The sequence below is a fragment of the Panthera uncia genome, chromosome A2, assembly GCF_023721935.1.
Source record: "Panthera uncia isolate 11264 chromosome A2, Puncia_PCG_1.0, whole genome shotgun sequence".
Classification (NCBI taxonomy): Eukaryota; Metazoa; Chordata; class Mammalia; order Carnivora; family Felidae; genus Panthera; species Panthera uncia.
Genome location: NC_064816.1, coordinates 95,095,610 through 95,119,031, shown reverse-complemented (window position 1 = coordinate 95,119,031; position 23,422 = coordinate 95,095,610). Strand labels below are relative to the sequence as shown.

General features: G+C 42.2%; 1 protein-coding gene across 7 annotated transcripts in view; it reads left to right on the top strand.

The window, feature by feature from the left end:
- SLC25A13 (solute carrier family 25 member 13) overlaps positions 1 to 23,422 on the top strand; it is a 189,770-nt gene that overhangs the window by 125,128 nt on the left and 41,220 nt on the right. For all 7 annotated transcript variants that reach the window (XM_049641497.1, XM_049641493.1, XM_049641492.1 and 4 more), the window contains 2 exons: positions 10,503 to 10,555; positions 12,115 to 12,195. In XM_049641497.1, coding sequence (XP_049497454.1) covers positions 10,503 to 10,555; positions 12,115 to 12,195 — 134 coding nt within the window. The remainder of the gene's footprint in view (positions 1 to 10,502; positions 10,556 to 12,114; positions 12,196 to 23,422) is intronic.

Genomic DNA, 23,422 nt, shown 5'->3' with positions numbered 1-23,422 from the left:
TTGGGGTTTCTTCCGTATGACTGTCCATGTCTCTCTGCAGCTCCCTGTCCCCTTGTCTCCAGGAGTTTCTTATTTGGTGTGTGTTGTGGGGTGGGGGGGCGGGGGTGGGCAGGTCAGCAAGGATCCCCTTGGAAATCCTATAAGACTGACTCTACAGACCTCCTCTATTATGTAGACTACTTTCTTTACAAGAAAATGATCGATATTCCAAGGTTTTTCTATAATATTTGAAAATCAGACCCTCCAGGCTGAGTCTGTCTGTATGGAGGGAAATAACACCCAAGATAATCCAGATCTCCCTGAAGTGCTTATAAAAGTCTTCCTGTGTTTCCTCCCCACTCTGCAGCTTGATTTCATGCTCTCAGGTGTTTAAAATCCTTAATGAATTACCTCACAGTTCGTTTGGGTTGAATGAACCACGTGACCAATGAGTCAGTTATTAGCCTGCTGTGGACTTGGCATATTAAAGAGAAACGACTGTGAGGCACCTGGGTGGCTCAGTCGGTTAAGTGTCCGACCTCAGCTCAGGTCATGATCTTGTGGTTCACGAGTTGTAGCCCTGTTTCAGTCTCTGTGCTGACAGCTCAGAGCTGGGAGCCTCCTTCAGATTCTGATTCTCCCTCTCTCTCTGCTCCTCCCCAGCTCACTCTCTCTCTCTTTCTCTCAAAAATAAATACAAACATTTAAAAAAAATTAAAGAGGAAACAATTTATTGGGTAATCATCCCCAAATAAATGCTCTTGCCGGTCCAGGAATAACTGATTTCTGCCTTTAAACTTTGCTATACTCTCCTCCCTCAGATGTTTCAGGTAAAGAGATGAGCAGCCTTAGAAATTGGGAAATCCTTGGGGGAGGACCTTTGGGGAGAATGACAGATTCAAGAGAAATCAGAATCTATGAGAAGTACTTCTTTTTTTTTTCATTTTTTTTTAATGTTTATTTATTTTTGAGAGAGACAGAGACAGGATGTGAGTGAGTTGGGGCAGAGAGAGAGGGAGGCACAGAATCTGAAGCAGGCTCCAGCTGTCAGCACAGAGCCTGATGCCGGGCTCGAACTCACGAGTTGTGAGATCATGACCTGAGCCGGAGTTGGATGCTCAACCGACTGAGCCACCAAGCCACCCCAATGAGAAATACTTCTTAAAGGAAGGTTTTTGTTTTTGTTTCTGTTGGTGGAAAGAGCTATAAAGAAAACCTGCCAGAAAGAGAAATTCGATCATTTTATGAATTAAACTTAATTTGGAGCACTACTTAATCTTAATCTGTGAGGTAACTGGCAAAATAAAAAAAAAAAAAATTTAATTAGACTACTGATTGTTGCAAAGTCTTAAATGGGTCTATTTCAAGTTGTCTGTGTAGTGCAAAAGCCAGTCGCCTTCCATCCTGGAATGTTCTCAAGGTGACATCTAGAGGATATTGTGATGATATCTCAGGAAGTTATTGATATGTTTGCATTCTGGAAGGAAGTTTTATCAAATAGCTAATTTAAGTGAGGCCTCTTGTGGTTAATGTCTCTACAGAAGGGAGTACCCAAATTACATGGGTCCATGGTGAAATTCCTTCTTGCGTAATTCTTGTGTATAAAAATAAATTTAAAAAAAATTCTAGCACCCAAATAATGGATTCGAGTTTCTACAACTGTTTTGCATAACTTAAGAACGCATGTGTTTTGGAACCAGCTACAGGGAGTCCTTGAACTGCGCCAGTCATGGGTGTCTGTCCACATCCAGCAGAGCTTCTAATGAGCACAAACTAGATTGGTTTGAACCTTATTTTTTTCAGGTAGTTTTTGCACATTTCAATTTAGGGTAATAAGGTTTTGAAAGGATCAGAAGGCAGATATTTGCTTCTAGGAAACTGTAAGCTTGGATAATCACATCTGCAGAAATCTACAGTGAGCCAACTGTACTGAGCACAGGGTGTTAATGTAGGAGGCAGAAAGAGCACAAAGTCAGACCAAGGTGGCTGGGTGTGTTGTCAGAGGCCTGACAGGGCCAGATGAGAACAGCAGCGAGCTTAGAAACTTGGGAAAGATGATGAAAAGATTGAAGGAAATGAAGCCCAGCAAAGAAAAGGTTGAGTGAGGTAGCTCCAGGCCTCTAGGATGGTAATTTATAACCAGCTGCTGCCACTGCTGAGGCTGAAGCAAGGGGAGCGGATGAAACCTCGGCAGCAAGGAATTAGTTGAGCTGGAAGGAAAGATAAGCAGGAGTTGCCGTGTACCAACCATAGTGAAAAACTGAAGGAGGGGGATATGACCTTTCTTCCCAATGATCTTCACTTCTAGGAAACCAGCCCCGGAAACAGAGGAGGAGTCAAAGGAACTGAATCCTTCCTAGACTATAATCAGTATCATTCGTTCACATTTTGACAGTCTCTCAAAGGCAATCTGAGCCATGGCTGAGATAGCAGATGGTTCTTGACATGTGCAGTAAAACACGTAACCCGGACGAGCAATCATTTACATCTGAACATCTGCACCATGCCCCACTCCCCCTGCCATTTCCCCAGCTCGACTGCACAGTCGAGGGTGGGGTTGGGGTGGTTCCCCAAGAGCCCGCTGCAGACCTGGAGTGAGCCCAATGCTCTGAAAGGGGATAGCCGAGGTTGAGGGGGGTGGGGTGGAAGCGCCTCATGCCTCAGGGCAATATGAGTCAAAGGTGGACAGACAAGCGGTTGGAGGGGGAGGGAGGAAAGAAAGCTTGAACAAGTGAAGAGAGAAGGCCATGGAACTAGGAGCAGGAATAAAAGCTGTGAGACTGGGTGCACAGAGTGCTGATAGGTCCAGAATGAAGGGTAATCTGATGTTGAAAGCAAGGAGGGGCTCTTTGGGAAGATGAGGGCAAGTGTGGTGGCCCCTGCGGGGAGGTCAGGAGGGTAAGAACGTAACATCAGAGGGATTTCCTCCTGGTTGAAACTAGATAACACAAGAAAGTGCTTCACATGCCTTTTGCCAGAGGAGCAGGGATGGTGTATGCCCTGATCTCCCCTACCGAACTCTGCTGTTCAGCTCTGCCCCACATGCCTTCTACCCTGTTGGACATGCTCTGCAGTACCTGTGTCCAAGCTGGGCTTGTTTTTGTCTGACCTGAGACAGAGATGCTGCGTCGGTGATGGAGATTCTTCCTTGTTGTGGCCCCTTGGTGTCTGTGCCCCCGCCCGTCTCCTCCAGCCTGGTCTTTTGGGATAGCTACTGCATGGTGGTAACCCTTCTCCGTGGACTGTCCGCCTGGCTCCCGACCTGCTTGCTGCTCCACCTGAGCCCAGTCCACAGTGCGTTCTCGACTCTGACTCGTTCACCAGGTTGTAACCTGCCACTTGGCCCTGCTGTTCGGTGCCTTCAGTGTTTTAAAGAGCCTCATATTCAGGACCCAGGAGGGGTGGGTGGAGGGATGATGTGGATGCCCACCATACATCCACCCTCCTTCTGTTGTGTGAAAGGGCCAGTCCATGCACGGTGCTAGCCCAGTGCCAGGCGGGACCCAGAGAAATGTCTTGGAACAGTCTGGGCCAGAAGAAAAGCCTTTACAGAGCAAAGGAGAAAATTGGAGCAGTAAGTCTACCAGAGTGAGCAGGGAAAAGCAGAGCACATGGGGGCTTGAGTGCGGTGGTGGAGCTGAATTCAGCTGAGTGCTGCTGCACAGTCACCAAATTCTTAGTGACTTGGGACGAGATGCTTAGCCTCCCTAGATGCCAGTTTCCGTGAAGGAAGAGGATAGTGATGATGGTGATGTTGATGAAGATAAGAACAGACTGCAACAAAAATCACTTCTGTGGTACTTCCTGTGTGTTTGGAGGGCTTTATGTATATGAACTGATTTCATCTTCAGAACTACCCCACGAAGATGGTACTGTGTTTGTGTCCATGTTATAGATGTAGAAACTAAAGTACAAAGAGATTGGGTAAATTGTCCATAATCCCACAACTAATAGAGAACGGAGCCAGCATTCAGACGCGGCATCTGGACCCAGACTCCACACTCTTAATCACATGACTCTTCGGCTGCTCAGTAGAAATTGCATGGTAGAGAGTTGCTTATCTTCAGAGGCTGGACAATGTTTAACTTTTTTTTTTTTTTTTAATTTTTTAATGTGTATTTTTGAGACAGAGAGACAGAGTGTGAGTGGGGGAGGGGCAGAGAGAGGGAGACGCAGAACCCAAAGCAGGCTCCAGGCTCTGAGCTGTCAGCACGGAGCCTGACATGGGGCTTGAACTCACGAACCACGAGATCATGACCTGAGCCGAAGTCAGATGCTCAACCGATTGAGCCATCCAGGCACCCCGAGCAGTGTTTAACTTTTTAACGGAAACATTTTATTTTAACTTAAAAATGTAAAGATATGTTGTTATTTCTACGCTACTTCCTTATCTTTGCACAGAGTAAGCAGGGCCCCTAGACACTCAGACCAGATGCGCCCTCACATCTTGGGCACAGATCTTCTAACGATAGGAATAATGCTATGAGGACAACATTATACTCCTTACTTAATTCTGGACTGTGAATATGACTCAGGCCGAATTGCCTCTTGTAAGGAGGAGAATCAAGGATATGCCTTGGACAGGTTGATGGTAGAAACATGACCTTTTTGGATACATTAAGAAGGTTGCGAGTAGCATCTAGCTCTTTGTATACATTTACTCATATGATTATTGTAATAAACCAGTGAGTCATCATTAGCATCCTTGGTTTTACCAGTGAGGAATCTAGAGTTCAAAAAATAACATCCCCAAGATCACTCAGCATGAAAAAGGTACAGACCTGGGAGTCAAGCCCAGGTCTCTCAATCTCCAAAGCCCAGGATCCAAGCCATTCATTTTGCTGCCAAGCCGTTGGAAAGAAATAGCTTCAATTAGGAGCATTATTAATGAGTTTCTTTCCTAGTGCCTTCCAACTCTGAGACTCTATATTTCTGAAAGATTTTTAAGTAAAGAATAGCACAGTAGCCCTCTGATCCAGCATACTGCTCCCAGGAACCCCTTTTTGGGTGCCAGATGAAGCTGGAGTTGGAGGTTCCTGATGTGGGCTTCGTTCCCACATCTTCAGCTCAGTTCCCATTGGGTTGCAAAAGGGATAGTGTGATTTATATCTCAACCCCATGAAATTTGAAGACAAAATACTATATTAATATTGTACCCTGTAAATCTTTTCTCGCATTAGCAGCCTTCTGGTAAAGTTTGCCAAGGAAGCATTGCCATATGTGCTGATGGAGCTGAACTAAAATGAGAAGATTAGAAAACTAACCACACTAATAAATTTCATTTGAGGCACTTGGAAAATAGACTGCTGTTTTGACAAGTTAGAAACAACACACACATCCATTCTCTGTTTCTGATGGTTAAAATGAGTTTCCAGACTCCAACAGAAACATCTTATATTAGAAGCCTAATTTTTCTGCTGAGTTACCCAGATGTCATACATATATGTACTTTCAACTTCAGTGTGATCGTATTGAAGTGCTGTAGCAAGACTGGCTGTTTTGGGCGTTACTGAGCCACGTTCCCCTGCCCGCCCCCCCCCCCCCCCCCCCCCACCAAGTCAAGGAACCAAGAGGGTTATTGAAATTCCCAACTCTGTGACTTGCCATTGTCCCACGGATCATGACCACTTGCGAAGGGCATTTACCCAGGGCTGATGGTGTCAAGGCCCACATCTGTAGTGCCACTCAGATTGCTGTCAGATTGCCGTCCACAGCCACCTTTGTTTTCTCATTTAGCCAGGCCAGTTGCCACACGAATGGTACTTACCCAGGACTCCCCATGTGCCAACATCTGGCCCAAGTCTTAGGCATGGATCTCTACTTTGCTTTTATTCTTACTGAGTTGAAATTATTCATTTGGTGAAACTCAGGGCTTCTAATTCTATTACCTTAACCTCTTAATTACTCTCCGAGTCTTAGCTGTCTGCCTTGATCATCTCTCTTTCACCCGCCTCTAGAACTTTTTACTTTTTAAACTTTACTCTCTACTTTAAAAGCCACCCCAGGTATCTACAGAATTTGGTGCACTCTTCTTCGCGTGACATGGGAGAGAAGTTGTGGTACAGGGCACCAGGTAGGGTCACCCCCTACAATCAGACCGCCTGGGTTCAACCTGTTCCCCCATCTAACAGATGAGCGACCTTGGGCAGGCTCCTTGCAGTCAGCTTCAGTGTCTGTTGATGGGATAAACATAACTTTGCACTGTTACTCTTTTGACTCGAGTGGATTAAATGTGTTGATTCACAAAAAGCCCATAGAGTAGTGTGTGGAATGTAGTAAGTGCCCCCCAATACCGGCCGTTGTCATCATCCCTACCGCTGCTATTTCTGACCAGCCTTCACTGATCTTGTCCCAACCCTGAATGTGCCACAAACTTGAGATTTGGGGGCCTTTCACTCACAATTCCCTCTGCCTGGCCACATTGCCCTGCATGCTACCCACATCTCTTTTCTCTGGTAAACCTCTGCCTGTCCTTAAAGATCTAGGTCAGGGACCTCCTCCTCTTTGACGCCATCCTCCCTCCTGTAAGAAACTGGTGTTCTCCAACACATTCACATAGTTCTTTTGATACTCTGGGCTGTGGCACTCACCGCTCTTTTTTAAGGTGGTTTATCTCCTTTTGGGCACACCGAGACACCTAGGGTTCCCTTTTCTTTTAAACTGAGAATCTCTCCTGGGGGCAGCACAGATTTACTACGTCCATCCCAGTTCCTTCCAGTCCCAGGCATGCAAAAGGCACTTGGTAAATGTTTGCTGAACAAATAAATATTTGCTGCCCTATATTTATTCTTAAATACAGGTTTTTTTCTCTTTTGTTTGGTTTTTATTTTTGCTGTTCACGGTGCATTACTAAATTTGTAGTGAGAAAGACAAATCTCAGTAGCTGAAAATGCTGGCTGAAGTGATTGTACCTAACACCGTAGTCATTTGGCTCTGTGGGCTGTTTTTTATTAATCATTTTAAAAGACTGTCACAGGGTAGTTCTAGAGACAAGAGATCATCATTTAAATCACAGTGCTTTCAACTCATCCATGGTTTTGGTCTACAATTTAATGATGAGAAAAATACATCTAGAAAGGAAATATTTAACTAAACATTTTGGTCCCTGACCTGAATACAGAGTGACATGGGAATCGTAAATGCTAAGATGTAGTTACAGCAGCTCATCCTGATATTCTACCTGTAGAAATTAACATTGTACTTTCATAACGTAATAACAAAGCCTCTCTTCTCCTATTAGACACATCATATTACCTCATAGGGTATAAGTAAAAGATTCACAAGCGAATGTAGTTTAGAAGGAGAGAACACTGCCTCCTTTGAATAAGAGCACTTGCTTTGCCCGATAGTTCATGTTTTCTGTGCTGCTCTGGGTTATTTAGATTATAAAGAGCAAAGCCCTATTCAAACTGGTGAGAGCAGAGCTCGGGTAAGGGTTTACTTGAGAGAGAAGGAAGGCAGAGCTCTCGCAGTGATCCCAGGGCGGGAATGTCCCTAGAAGCTGGCCTCGGAGGGACCAGAAAATCGTCCAGGCTCCTCCTCTCATCTGCGCACCTTTCGTGGGCTGTGTTCTCTCTCTGGCATTTGCTTCCCATTGTCTCCTCTCTGCCATCTCACTTCCTTTTCTTGTCCTTATTTTCTTAAGGCTTCACTGTGGCGTTAGCACCTCCAGGGCTTCATCATGCCACGTTCCCCACTCCACAGGGCGTCTTCTCAGTTTGTGCCCCTGTGCTAACTGGCTCTTCACCTCTGAGGACTCGGTTATGCTCCTGGGGGAAGATTCCTAACTGGCTAGCTCTGCTTCTCTCCCCGCCCCCACCAGGAATAGAATTTAATGATTCAACACTTAACACATAACACCCAGTGCTCATCCCAACAAGTACCCTCCTTAATGCCCATCACCCAGTCAGCCCATCCCCCCACCCAATTCCCCTCAAGCAATCCTCATTGTATTTAAGAGTCTGTTATTTAAGAGTCTGTTATGGTTTGTCTCCCTCTCTGTTTTTATCTTATTTTTCCTTTCCTTCCCTTCCCCCTATGTTCACCTGTTGTGTTTCTTAAATTTCACATATGAGTGAAATCATATGGTATTTGTCTTTCTCTGACTGATTTATTTTTCTTAGCATAATACCCTCTAGTTTCTTCCATGTTGTTGCAAATGGTTAAGATTTCATTCTTTTGGATTGCTGAGTGATACTCCAATGTATGTATAAACCACATCTTTTTTATCCGTTCATCAGTTGATGGACATTTAGGCTCTTTCCGTACTTTGGCTTCTATAGATAGTTGGCTGGCTCCACTTATGGTACCAGATCACAGGGCCCAGGTTGCTGAACTCAGTGGCCGCATCTATCTTAGGTGTCTTACCCTCGTCCAATCAGCTGTGGTCCTGGGGTGCAGCAGGCTCAAAGAGTGGCTGCCTAGAGAAGACCTTGCAAACTCATAATGAGGATTAAATGAGTTAGTAAAGTGCCTGACACACAATGAACAATTTGTGAACTGTTTTCAAGTTAGTTCCTTTTTTTTTTTTTTAATTTTTTTTTTTTTAACGTTTATTTATTTTTGAGACAGAGAGAGATAGAGCATGAACAGGGGAGGGGCAGAGAGAGAGGGAGACACAGAATCGGAAGCAGGCTCCAGGCTCTGAGCCATCAGCCCAGAGCCCGTCGCAGGGCTCGAACTTACAGACTGTGAGATCGTGACCTGAGCTGAAGTCAGACGCTTAACCGACTGAGCCACCCAGGCGCCCCAAGTTAGTTCCTTTTAAACAACATTCTCATTAGCATCATCCTCATCACTCAGTTCCACAATGAAATGAGCTTTCTCACATTTTTTGTAAATGATAAGGCTGTTTTATATGTACTTTTTCTAGAACCAGAAGCACAGAAAAACACCTCTTTCTTGTAATGATATCAGCAGAGCAAGAAAATGATGAATGACAACTGTCAGTTGCCCTCATTGCCATGTTGGCATTGGAGATGGGGGGGACCTTGGTGAACTGATGCTCAGACCCTAAAGTGTAGAGCCTTTCCCAGCTGGAGCAGATTACCATGATGTCGGAAAGAGGTCCAGGGCTGTCAGATGGATGGGTGGATCAATCGATTGATTGCTCTGTCTTTACAATAAGCTCAAATTATCTTTGAAACCCTGCGCTACTCAATAAAACATGTCTGCAGGGTGGATACACACAGCCCTCATGCTAGTAGCAACTTTTGTCCGTGGGCTTAGGAAGAATAGTGTGTGCCAGGCTGGTATCTCAGAAGACTTTGCAAGTGAACCCTTTTATGTCGATGAATTAGAAAATTGTCCTTGATAAACAAAGGCTAGCATCATGAAGCCCCTCTCGAGGACAGCTGTATGACACCGGGAACAATGTATTCTGATCCTCAGGGATAGCTTGCTGCGTGTTTCCAAGAAAAGGCATATGCCTTTGATTTTATTTTCTTAGAAAGAACAAATGAAAATAATAATATTTTTTAGTTTACCTATATAGGTCCGCTCCTGCTCTAAATAAGTTCCTTTCCTGGAAGCGGCCGTAACCTCTCCCTTATGCTCTGATTTGTAATTCCCACTCAGCCTACATGTTTAAAACTGAACTCTTCACTTCTCACCCCTTCATCTCTACCCAGGTATTCATGTCAAACCCACTTTTTCTTTTGCTGTCTCCTCTCCTGACCCACACACGCACGTGCACACACCCGCGCATGCATGCACCCACACCCACACCCATTAGTATGTCCTGTCTTTTTTCCACCCACCAGCAAGAATTGGTCTTTTTAAAAATATGAATTAGCATATCACTCTCCTGATTGAAGCTTGTAATTACTTTTCATTGAACTTAGAATATTATCAAACTCAGGACCCTGGCCTACCATGTGGCGGTAGCATCTGGCCCCGACCTGTGTCACGCCTCACTCCTGCTTTGTACGAGGCGGCTCACCAAGGTTCACCCTCATTTTTGAGCACACCAGGCTTGTTCCTACTCTGCTTTCTTTGCCTTATCTGTTCCCCTTCCAGAAATGCATTTTTCCCTAGTTGTCACGTCTTCGGAAAAGCCTCTCCCTTGCTTCCGTCTGAGGCTGGTCTGAGCAAGAACCTTGTTTTGTGCTTGTTGCTAAGTGAATGAATGGCTAAACTGTGGGCCTTTGGGGGTAGGAGGGATGAGAAGAGTGTTAGAAAAAATAATCTATTCACTACAGTGCACTTATTTCACTTACTTCAGAGGCAGAAGGGAAAAGAACAAACTTACGGAATAATGAGATTTCCTGTGTCACTAATACTGTTGACTTACTCAACATGCAAACGACCCAGAATATGAGAGGGAATTTGCTTGGGCCTGATGTGGCTCTGAGACACATTAGTACTTACACATACCATTCCGAGTATTCTCGTTAAAAGGAATAGCAGAAAATCGCCGCAAAGATTGCCCCAGTTTTTAGATGGCGATCCCCTCTTTAGAGCTGTTGATTTGTTCAGTTAACAGTAATTTATTTAACATACTTCTACTTTTTGTTGTTTTTTAGGTCTGTTGCCACAGTTATTGGGAGTTGCCCCAGAGAAGGCCATAAAACTTACAGTAAGTCTTTTGAGTTGATGCTTCTGAGGAAGGGAGTTTGCATACACACGCAGGAGTCCAGCAGATACTCTCATGGGAAATAGTGGGTTTGTGTTTCCTCAGAGGCGCTGGCTAATCTCAACCGAGGCCCTCGTGACACCCAGCTTCTCGCTGTCCTCCACTGAACACCGAACATCCACACATGTGATGTTGTATTTGAACAAAACTTACGGCGGCTGCTACCACCACTACCGCCACCGCCACAGCGGCAGAGGGGGCAGCACTTGCCGCTAAGTTTGCCTCGAGACCGACCATATGAGGCACAACACATATGATCTGCTAGTGTTTAATCTCAAGCAAAGTGTGACCCAGAGGTTAGATAAGGAAAGTGTGGTCCACGGGGTTTAAGTGTTTACCTGTGTTCACACAATTCATGAGTGGGAAGATTAGAATTCGAAACCAGATTTTTCTGACTCTGAAGTTCAATTACATGTGCTGTTTATAGAATTCATGTTTTGGGTATATTCTCTGAGCATCTGCTGGGCCACATGTTCAGGAGTCTGAGTTCTAGTTGAAGTTGATCCTTTATCCACTGCCAGGCTCTCGTGTAACAGACGGGCGATTTTCAGGAAGTTTGTGGAATGGGTGGATCCTGCCTTTCTATCACGAAGGTCATAAAGCCCCAGGAAGTTCAACTCTACTTTTAGACTGGGCTCTGTAGCCATGGTGCCTGAGATTTTTTTACTGTGTTACTGCGTGACCTTGGGACACCTAATCTTCTCTGGCTTGTAGCTTCCAAAACCATGATTGATTTTTAAAATTGCTTGTAGTACATACCAATTTGAGTAGATGATACTTAATTAATTAATGTTACTGATGTTGAGAATCCCTAGATACTGAATTTCTATTAAGCTGAAAATTCTGCTTATTCAACTTTGTCTCAGTAATGAGTTTTGTTTTAGATTAAATTTTGTTAGAAGACTTGAAAGTGATTTTTAATCAAACTCTGTGAAATAGTTTTTAACTTCTAAATCATATGGTTTTATTTTGTTCCTCATGTCAGTATGTCTCTCTTATGCTCTTGTGGTTGCCAGACATATTTACATTTTAGGCTTATAAGCCATCTCTTTTCCTTTTCCTTTTCCTTTTCCTTTTCCTTTTCCTTCTCCTTCTCCTTCTCCTTCCCTTCCCTTCCCTTTTTTCTTTTCTTTTCTTAACATTTTATTTTTAAGTAATCTCTTACTTAAAGAGTAATTTCCACCCCAATGTGGGGGTGGAACTCACAACCCTGAGATCAGGAGTCACGTGCTCCACCGACTGAGCCAGCCAGGTGCCCCTGGCCATCTCTCTTTCAGTTTCTTTCTCCCTGAAACATCTGGAAGATACATAGATAGATAGACAGAAGACAAACTACATATGTAGTTGAGGGTACTTCTCAAACTCTTACAATTCTTAATTTACTCAGTTTATGATTACTTCAGTATACTTAGAAAAAGAACATACTTACAGTTGTATATTTATGTGTGTTTAATGCCTTTCTTTATGTTTTTCATCATCTTCCATAAATATTTTTCTTTAAGGTGAATGATTTTGTGAGGGATAAATTTATGCACAAAGATGGTTCGGTCCCACTTGCAGCAGAAATCCTTGCTGGAGGCTGTGTAAGTACCTTTTACAGAACTCTGTGTTTGAAAAGATTATTGCACATGTATATCCCCACCATGGTAACCTAACATGGACTAAGGCTTCTGTTCAACCACAGATCCTGTGCAAGGGCAGAGCCTTCTAGGGCACGGACAACCATTCCTGAGATGGAAGGGTAAACGTTCCTGATCTTATTGCCTGTTAAGTCATGCCTGTTAAATCCATCATTGCTTTTGGTTGGTTCTGCAGTAGAGGTCATTTGTGGCAGAAGTGTTTGGCCTTTAAAAAAATCTTTGCTAACCTTTTTCTGAAGTTAATTTGTAGCACGTTCTTTCCTCATGGCACCCTCTGCTGGGTCAGGCACTTAAATTTGTCGTTTGGAGTCAGCAGCCATAGCTCTGTGCTTTGCTTTACCTTACAATACCAGCGACTCCTCAAGCTTCTCTGTGCTTCTGGAAAAAGGACACGAAAAAAACTGGCTGACTGTTCCGCATTGTCAAAACTGCTTGGAATGAGTATTTCTTTATATGAATGAACAACCTGCATCTTGTTCTTAAGCTCTGCAAAACATGATGTCTTGTTTTATCTCATGTACAGGTTTGTTCATGTGAATGCAAATACTTTAAGTAAATTAAACTTTTCTACAAAGACTGGCACTATTTAAAGATAAGGTTGGTTAAGTAAACAGACTTTGATCACTAGGGCAATACAATATCGGTATATTTTCCATCTAAACCTATGTTTCTTGTGAGAAAGATGAGGTCACTTACTTTTTTTAATTAGCTTGTTCTCTGCAGGGAGTGGTACTCACAAAATAATCTTTTCTTGAAAATCATTGCGTTTAGATGGCAATGGCATCTAAAGGGCAAACACCTGAGAATATTGAACCTTTGTTTGGAAAGGGCTTATTGTCCTCACATTGAATGGGGGTTCCTTGAATGCAGCAGGAACTAAGAAGTCCTAGTCCTGGTAGTTCTTAAGAATTAGGTGGAATTTGGCTAGTGCCTGACTCTCTTTCTGTTTGATCACTGACCTGTCATAGACGGCCAAGTAGGATCCCCTTGTCCTGTAACTTTAGGAGCATTCAGGATGGAAAAAGGGAGGCTTTAATGTCCTAAATAAAAAGAGCACACAATAATAATCAAAAAGAATATTATTAGAAGGTGTAACAGCTACTCTTCCTGGTAAGCAGTCTTCATTTGAAACAACCATAGTGTTCATTTGAGTAACTAGATTTTCTCATTGCAAAGTGGCATGGCCACAGTCTGTCTGGCCTGGCCTCCAGGCTGGCACACGGGACTTGAGCTAACAGGGTGTTTCTGTAAGTCACATGGGTTTGCTTTTCTGAAAAAGTCAGGTTTTAAACCTGCTTGAAAAGACATGATTGTACATCTCTGTAAGAATTTAAAATGTGAAATTAATTATGTGAAACTCCTCAAGATTTTGGCAATAATCTGGAGGTTTATTTTCTTTTTAATGAAAACATTTTGCCTGCACCCGGGCCTGGGTGCCTGGGAGATGGGTTGTGGCGCGTCCTGTCTGCCGTAGGTGGTCTTGTTCTCTTGTCTGTGGTCGCCCGTTTTAAACCCAAAGCACAGATTGGCATCAGAAGTGGATGCCTCGTCATTGTAAAGAGGCGTAGCCCTTCTTCAAACCTGATCTAAACACGGGCTTAAAATTGGAGCCACTTGGGCTTTGCAGCTACTTAAACTATCTGTGAAAGGAGGTCTGCCGTCCTTCATCTCAAAGGCTGGTAGACAGCAGGGTCCTCGATGTTTCAAGTCTCCCGTGTTGCTCCCGCCACCAACGCTGCTTTAAGATGAGAGAGTTTATTTTTCGAGTGAGCAATCCTGTAGGTAGCAAACAATCCAGACCCTTCAGATCTCTGAACAGTGGGACGGATGATCCCATCTTCAGTGTGTTTTTAAAGCAGCTGCACCTTCCCTTGCCAGCTGCGACAGCATTTTCCATCCTTGGAGCCAGACACACACCTTAGAGAGTCCTGTGAGCTCCAAAGCCTCATCTCTCCGCCTGGGAATACAAAGGGCTTTGAAAGCTTGGGTCACGTGGCCAGTCCCCCTTCTTAGTTCACCCGAGCATGCCAGGCAGTGACTTCTGAGTCCCCGGGGAGCTCCCCTTGCTTCGTTATTACTGAGAATTAGTACACATGGCTGACTTTTCACTTGTAACTGAAGCTGTTCATTTCTTTGAAGAAAGCCTTTTCTGTTTTATTGTCTGTTTTCTGCAAAAACAGGGAAAATCCGTCAGGAGGCCTTTGTCTCGTTACCTTCATAGCACTTAGCAAAGCTAATAGTCTGTTTTATTATATTGTTTCAGAAAAACAACCACAATGATAGTAAATTTGGAGGAAGTTTTTGGAAGAAAAAGGGAATAAAATTAATACCCTTTATTAATTTATTTTTGAAATAGTAGAATCTCTAACTGAAGAGATAAATCTTCGGTGTCACTGATGTGGATAAAAGGGTTAAATCTGACTCAATTTTTAATGTCATTGTTTGCACTGAGATTAGATTTCAGTTAAAATTTGATTTCAGTTTTCTGAGCATTTCTGTAGATTCACACTTAACAGTAGTGGTATGTTCAGCACAGTTCAAGACTGAACGAAATGCTGAGCCTGGGGTTTGCAAACTCTGAGTCTGAAAAGTTCTTTGTGGTTTCTGTTTTCTCCATACCTTGGTTTTCTACAGGCTGGTAGTTGTAGGAGTTTTGACAGAGACCCAGATCCTCAGGCATCCCTGCACAAGTATATACCTTCTGTTTCTTTCCATCTTTCCCCTTCTCGGGTCAGGAGCTCAGCCCCTGTAGGGGGACATGATTGGGGGTCACTGTCAGTGATGGTGGGGCTCACAGTAAATTTGGCAAAGGGAAAGGGGTCTGTCACTACCCATTTCCAAGTAGATTCCCAGTGACTTTGGAAACATACTATCTCTCACCACATTGTTGTTATTACTGTGTTGCTGCTTAGAAATAACACAGGTAATGCCATCTGTCTGGAAGCATCCATCCTTAACATAATAATTGTGTGTTGACTGTCTTCTCTGCATCCAGTGAAATAAGAGGATTGAAATCCTGAGAGGTCTGGGATCTTCAATTCTTGATCCTTCGATCTTAACAAGTCTTCAGATAAGGAAATGCAAGTGGTGCCATTACTATTTTCAAGGACAATATAAAAGTGATGATTAACTTATTTGGCAGGAAAATAAATCTCCATTGAAATAAAAAGAAATGAAATAATATTCACCAGGAAAAAAAAAAATGTCAAAGGATGAACCTCTCTCTTTTAAAGCTCATAGTCAGTAAAACTTACTTGCATACCAATAGAAAATAATAGCATTCTGTAACAATTTTTAAGGAGACAAGTAAACATGCTTTTTGAACAATGGTGCTTTGATGATGGGTCCACAGTAGTCTCTTCCTGTTGAGATCCATACACATAAACACACAGATGCTGATTGGTATGTATGTGTGTGTGTGTAATATATCCAATGCTTATGGAAGTTTATATTCACTTCAAGTGACAGAAAGAATTGATGTGCTCACATCACTGGTTTTGAAAGGGATTGGTGAGATTATGACCACTGATGAAAACATGGCATGAAGAGCAATCTTAATTGCAGTCTCCTGCAATATGACCCTGACGTTGTTGCCTGTATTCCCATTGTTACCGGTGATTCCTGTATGCTTATTTTTATGCCTGTATAGCAGTGTATCAGAGACCATTTTTTGAGGCAAGTTTTTATCATTCATCTTTTTTACATGACATTCAGCCTCAGTTAATCCTCACTGTTTAAAAAACAAAAAGAGGGGCGCCTGGGTGGCTCAGTCAGTTGAGCGTCTGACTTCGGCTCAGGTCATGAGCTCACAGTTTGTGAATTCGAGCCCCGCGTCGCGCTCTGTGCTGACAGCTCGGAGCCTGGAGCCTGTTTTGGAATCTGTGTCTCCCTCTCTCTCTGCTCCTCCCCCGCTCATGCTCTGTCTCCCTCTCTCTCTCTCTCAAAAATAAATAAACATTAAAAAAAAAAATTAAAAAAAAAAAACCGATACAAGGCACACCGATGTGCCTACCACTTAACATAAGATGTCAAATGTAACACATGCAACTGGAGGCCCTCCCGTATCTGACACAATAGGTTTTCCCTCTTCCGTCTCCCAAGAGATAACCCTATCCTGAAATTGGTGATTTTCATTTCCATGCATGTCTTTATACTTTTTATAAGTGTAAACTTGAGCAGCATAAATATTTGCTTTTGGAGGCTTCATTCTGACTCCGTGCTACAGGAGCAACTCATGATTCTTAGGTTGATGCTGTTGCATTTTTCCCACTAGCGCAACTCCTATGCTTTGCTCGCAAGAAAAGAATATATTGTAAATGGGAATATTCTATTCAAATGTTGTCATGTGGCATACAGTGAGTATGCCTGTTACAGATGTGTGGATTTACATGATTTTATACAGCTATGATTGGAACAGTGTATTTATTTAACCAATTTTTTGTAACTTGGAGTTTCTTCCCTAAAGTCCTTTCTTCAGTCTCACCATTTAAACTGCTGCCGAACACTAAGTAGGTTTAAAATGATAACCCTCCCCACTGCCAGCGCACATACTCCCTGTCTGCCTTACTGCCCTCACTTCTTGCCTCCTTCCTAGTAGGAATCATATTAGTGTTCTTGAGGAGGACAGGCGTTCTGGTTATCTATTGCTATATAACAGGTCATCCTGAAACTTTATTTATTTATTTATTTATTTATTTTAATGTTTTATTTATTTTTGAGACAGGGAGAGACAGAGCATGAACAGGGGAGGATCGGAGAGAGGGAGACACAGAATCTGAAATAGGCTCCAGGCTCTGAGCTGTCAGCACAGAGCCAGACGTGGGGCTCGAACTCACAGACCGCGAAATCATGACCTGAGCCGAAGTCGGCCGCTTAACCAACTGAGCCACCTAGGCGCCCCCCTGAAACTTATTTTATTGTCGCACATTTGTGTGGGTTGACTGGGTTCAGCTGGGTGCTTCTCATTTGTGATCTCCATGTGATTATAGGCAGATAGCAGCTGGGGCTGCAGTCATCTGAAGGCTTGACTGGGATGGATGTCCAAGATGACTCCCACTTGTGGCTGGTAATGATGCCAGCGAGGCTGTTGTCCAGAGCACCTAGTGTGGCTTCTCTGGGTAGCTTTGGCTTTTCAAACCTTGACGGCTTTATTCTAACCAAATGCTTCCCCAAAGTAGGCATGCTAAGAATCCTGGGCAGAAGCTGCAAGACTTCTTAGGACCATCTGATTTTGAATGTCACCTCTGCTCTCTTCTCTTTGTCAAACAAACCACTTACACCAAGGTTCAAGAAGAGAGAAATCAGATTCTATCTTTCAATAAGATTAACGGTAAAGAATCTTTAAACTATCTTTGGAGGGTTCAATAGGCAGTATTGTAGGACGAGAACATCCTCATTGTCCCCTACTTGATGACGATTTTATAGTTAATCCCACGCCTTCTCTGAGGATCTGTTGCTGATTCTAGAACCCATTCCTGCTCCAGATTGCTCTTGATTGCAGGGGCAGAAACTCACTAAAGTAGCAATAGCTGAGTGAAGGTTTACCTTGAGGGTGTACATGACATTAAAGGCTCTTGAGAATTGAGGCAGCCCTGGGAACTGGCTGCTTCCTGCATTTTCTCCTGTTGGCCATCTTGGTTTTTCTCACAGTGACTTTGCATCTCTCTGCACATTTCTTTAAAGACTGTTTTTTGCAAAGCAGTTTTATGTTCACAGAATTGGGAGAAAAATATAGAGATTTCCCAAATACCTCCTACCCCTACACATGCATAAAGTCACCACTATCAACATCCCTCACCAGAGTGGTATGTTTGTTACAATTGATGAACCTACATTGACACATCATTACCATTCAAAATCCATACTTTACCTTAGGGTTCATTTGTGGTGTTATATGTTCAATGGGCTTGGACAAATATATAATGAAATACATGTATCATGTTAATAATCACACAGAGTATTTTTCCTGCCCTAAAATCCTCTGTGCTCTGCCTATCTCTCCCCTTTGCTTCCACCCCTAGCAACCATTGATCTTTTTTACTGTCTTCATAGTTTTCCCCTTTCCAGAATGTCCTGTAGTTGGAATCATGTAATTTGTAGCCTTTCCAGATTATCTTCTTTACTAGTGATATGCATTTGAGGTTTATCCATGTCTTTCATGGCTTGATGGCTCATTTCTGTTTATACTCAGTAATATTCCTTTGCCAGATGTACCAGCAGTTTATTAATTCTCCTACTGAAGAACATCTTAGTTTCTTCCAAGTCTCAGCAGTTATAAATAAAACTGCTATAAACATCCTGGTGCAGGTTTTTGTTGAAAATGTAAGTTTTCAACTCCTTTGAGTAAATATGGAGTACAGTTGTAGGATCTTACATTAAGAGTATGTTTAGTTTTATAAACAAACGAAAAAGTATGTTTCGTTGTATAAGAAATTCTCCAAACTGTCTTCCATATGGCTGTACTATTTTGCATTTCCACCAGCAACAAATGAGAGTTCCTGTTGCTCCACATCCTTGCCAGCATTTGTCATCATCAGTGTTCCACATAACCTTTTTTATTTTTAGAGAGAGAGCGCGTGAGTCGAGGAGAGTGGTGAGGAGTGGAGGGAGGGAGAGAGAGAATCCCAGGCAGGCCCCAGGCTCAGCGCAAAGCCCGACACAGGACTCGATCCCACGATCCTGGGATCATGACTTGAGCCAAAACCAAGAGTTGGACACCCAACCAACCAAGTCACCTAGGCGCCCCTCCCCCTTTTTTCCCTTTTCTGCATAGCTGTTTATTTTGTTTATTATGTTTTATTTTGTTCCTGATGGTGTTGACTTCAAGAATTCTCTTCATGTCCTTGCTGGCCATCTTGCCTCTCTCCCTAACAAATGACTTTCAGCTTCTTTTCATCCTCAGCCCCAGCTAATTAGTGCAAGTAGCTCAATTTTGTTTCGTTTTGTTTTTCATTTAATTATTAGAGGGGGAATTTGATTGGCAAGCATCAGCTTCGTGTGTCAGGCTCTAGATCAGCCTTGAGTCATGACCCCACTCAAATATTAATAACTTTGCTAAACAAAATCATTTGTTTCAACCATCTTTAAATGCATTCAAACACTTCTTGTACTTTTATTTTGGTTTTAGCTTGAATTCTGTATGGATCCTTTGAATAATAGTGTATGTACTTTTGTCATAAAGTATACCCAAAGGCATATTCTTTATGACTGAGTTTGAAATCCCTTGAGGTTTTAGACCAAATCATATCAGACCAAAGAGAAAAGTTCCTCATGGAGTGAACACATAGCTCTGATAATCAGCTTATGAGTCGGATATCCTGAAGTGGATTTAAGTCCTACTTCTGTGATCTTTCTCTTCTCAGGGTTTTATGTGAAGATGTGGTCTCACAATGTAGTTTTCTTAAGGCAGACTTTTTTGTGTGATGGGTCTTTGCACATCTCCTACTTATAAATACAGAATGATGTAAGGCTCAGTCATTAAGTTCAACTTCTGTGAGGTTGCTCCTGTGTGACATGTCAAGTAACCAAGATTTATTATGATTTATATTGAGGCTGTGGAAATAAGGTTATTATTTTTTTAATACTTGCATATTTATTTGTTTATTTTTAGTTTATTTATTTTGAGAGAGCTTGAGCAGGGGAGGGGGAGAGAGAGAATCTGAAGCAGGCTACACACTGTCAGTGTAGAGCCCAACGTGGTGTTCAAACTCATAAGCTGTGAGATCATGACCTGAGCTGAAATTAGGAGTCAGACACTTAACTGACTGAGCCATCCAGGTGCCCCATTGGTTGCATCTTTATAGTTCACTTATAGTTTAATGAAAATCTAATGGTTAGTTAGTTCGTTTTCAGATTTTGGTTAGTCCGTTTTTGTTATTGTTTGGAATGTTCTCTAGGAGGTTTTTTGGCATACCCCAAAATGTATGCCCATATTGTAAGTTTTCTTTCCTTCCTCCCTCCCTCCTTCATTCATCAATGGCAATTTCTATTTTAATAGATGACTTTCAACAAGATTGAAGTGAACTAAATTATTTTTGTTTTCATAAGCTTTACATTATCTACATTGCTTTTCATTCATTCCCATATATTTACAAACTTAAAATTGTACCAAACACATATTTTAGTCAAGATCATATCATAAACATTTTCTATATATCAACATATATTGTGCCTTTTAATTATGAAAAAATAGCCATATTAAAGCTAAGGTAGAAAACAAAGCAAAAGAAACTGTCCATAATTCAATTCTGATATTGTAAATTGTCTTAATTTGTGCATATGCTTTATCCCTCTCCTTCCACTGTGTTGACTCCAAGGCTTAGAGACTGTATCAGGTATTATGTATGACCTGTTATGTTTGTCATGTATGGTCTGGCTTTGCCACTTAAGGAGCTCTTCCTTTATGGCCTTGTGCTGTCAGCTAATTGCATTCTGGGGATCATGGGTAAATGTTGCCTGAAATAAGACATCTATAAATGCTGAGGACAGGGCCTACATCAAACTATTATATCTGCCCCTAGCATTGTGTCTGATATATGGGAGAGGCTTTAAAATACTTACTGAATGAATAAATGCTTGACTAGAAGGTCTTGAGAGGGCAGTAAACATAAGGCAGTTATTTGATATACTGAGTTGCTATTAACGTAGATAGGAACAGTCATTGAAGGAGCAGTAACTATAGGAATCAGAGTATGAAGGAATTGATGGACTTTAGGGAATAGCAGTAACACGCCTACATATGTAAATATCTAGGATGTTTCCTAAGAAATGTTTTCCATGATAACTTGGTAAGGGAACCAACCTTTAAAAAACTTCAACTTCTGTTTATTTGGCTTCATTCCAACCCCCATCTTTATACAGAACCTCAGGAATAGGATGAATATAAAACACTTGGGGCATTTGATAGAGTTTATGTATTATTACTTATGTTAGTAGAAAAGATTTTATTGAATGGTTAACATGTGAAATTATCATGTCAGAATCATGAAGGAGTCATACAAAAGAGTGGCTTTAAAAACAAAAGAGACTAGCAATGAGATTCCACTACCCATCTATTAGAATGGCTGAAATCTGGAACACTGACAATATCAAATGCTGTGGAGCAAGAGGAATTCTTATTTATTGCTGGTAGTAATGCCAAATGGTACAGCCACTTCAGAACATAGTTTGGAGATTTCTTACAAAACTGAACTTACTGTAAGATCCAGCAATTGCGCTCCTTGGTATTTACCCAAAGAAGTTGAAAACATATTTTCAACAAAAACCTGCACAAAGATGCTTATAGCAGCTTTATTCATAGCTGCCAACACTTGGAAGAAACCAAGATGTCCTTCAGTAGGTGAAGGGATAAATAAACTGTGGTACATCCAGACAAAGGAATATTATTGAATCTAAATAGAAATTAGTTACTGAGTCATGAAAAAACTTGGAAGAACCTTAAGTGTATATTACTAAGTGAAAGAAGCCAATCTGGAAAGGCTACATACTATGTGATTCCAACATAGAATCCAGAATAGAACATTCTGGAAAAGACCAAAACTGTGGAGACAGTAAAAAGATCAATTGTTGCTAGGGGTGGAGGAGAAGGGGGGAAATGAATAGGCAGAGCACAGAGGATTTTTAAGGCAGTGAAAATACTCTGTGTGATACTTTCATGATGGATCTGTGTCATTATACATTTTTCCAAACATACAGAATGTACCAAGAATGAACCCTAAGGTAAACTATGGGCTTTGGATGATTATGTGTCAGTGTGGATTCATCAATTATAAATGTAGCACTCTGGTAGGGGGAGTTGATAATGGGGAGGCTATGCATGTGGCGGGGTGGGGGGGTGGCGAGGGTATAAGGGAAATCTGAACCTCTCTCTCCATTTTTTTGTAAGCCTGAAACAACTCTAAAAAAAAGTAAAAGAGTCAATAAGTAGCAAAAAATGTTAGCTATGGCAATATCTAAGTTTGGAGGTTTCTGAGAAGCCCATCAGGCAGCTCTATCACAGTTTGACCAGAAAGTCCTCTGGGGGTGGGACTAAGGGACTGGGCTGGATGGGAATTCTTCTGCCTGTCTGCTTCTAGGAAGAGCCCTTTCTCCAGATTTCTGCTTGACTTGGAGCAAAAATAAAAGAGCTATCAGATGGCACTAAGGGTCCATCAGGATGGCCTCCCCAGCTAAGAGCTCCCCTTTGGTGGCTCAGAAATGTCATCTCATTAGGGGAAAGTCCAACTGGTGAGAGACCCTGAGCCAGCCTGATGTCTCTTTTCTGTTTTCTCCCATCTGTGGCAGAGCCTGAGCCTGGTTTGACTCAAAACAGTTCAAACCCCAGGCCATCCTTCTGGTTGTCTAATAAATAGGGGAGGGGTTTGTTATGATGTGAAAATACGAAGAAAGATTGGGCCACAGCTTTCGTATGCTTTAGACACTGAAGGTCTGTAAATCATTAAATGATTCTGGTAGTAGCAGTCAAAATAGACATGTATCACAGCCAGAGCCCAAATGTGAACATATTTGACAGATCTGTAACTTCATTGCTTTTTAATGTCAGTCAAACAGATTCCACTTTGGTTTCTTAGCCAGGCTTCCATACGCCTATTAAAACCCTATGAAGTTGAAAATATGAAACTTAATATTTGTAAAACATGTAAACAGCATAGCCTTTTTCCACCGTGCCATGTAGTTAAGAAATTAAGAGTAGGGAGATTTCAATTTGATATCTCTCGAAAACAATTACATGGTGACGATTTATTCTCTTTTAAAGTTTCTTAATAGTCCAGTTACAGATTTTTTTACTTAAGAGCTTAATTTACACACCCAGTCAGGAGACAATCCTGTTTTGTTTCATGTTTAGAGGTGTGCAATTAGACAGTCAAATTGGTTCGCTAGGGCTGCCATGACCAAATGCCACAGACTGCATGGCTTCAATAATAGAAGTTTATTTTCTCGCACTTATGAAAGCCGGAAGTCCCGGATCAAGGTGTCTGCGGGTTTGGTTTTTTTCCAAGTCTCTGTTCTTTGCTTGCAGATGGCCATCTTCTTGCTGTGTCTTCCCATGCCATCCTTCGGTCTGCATGTTGCCTGTGTTCTAATCACCTTTAAAGACTCCAGTCTTATGGAACCAGGGCCCACCCGTATCATTTTACCTTAATCACCTCTCTGAAGGCCCTGTTTCCAAATA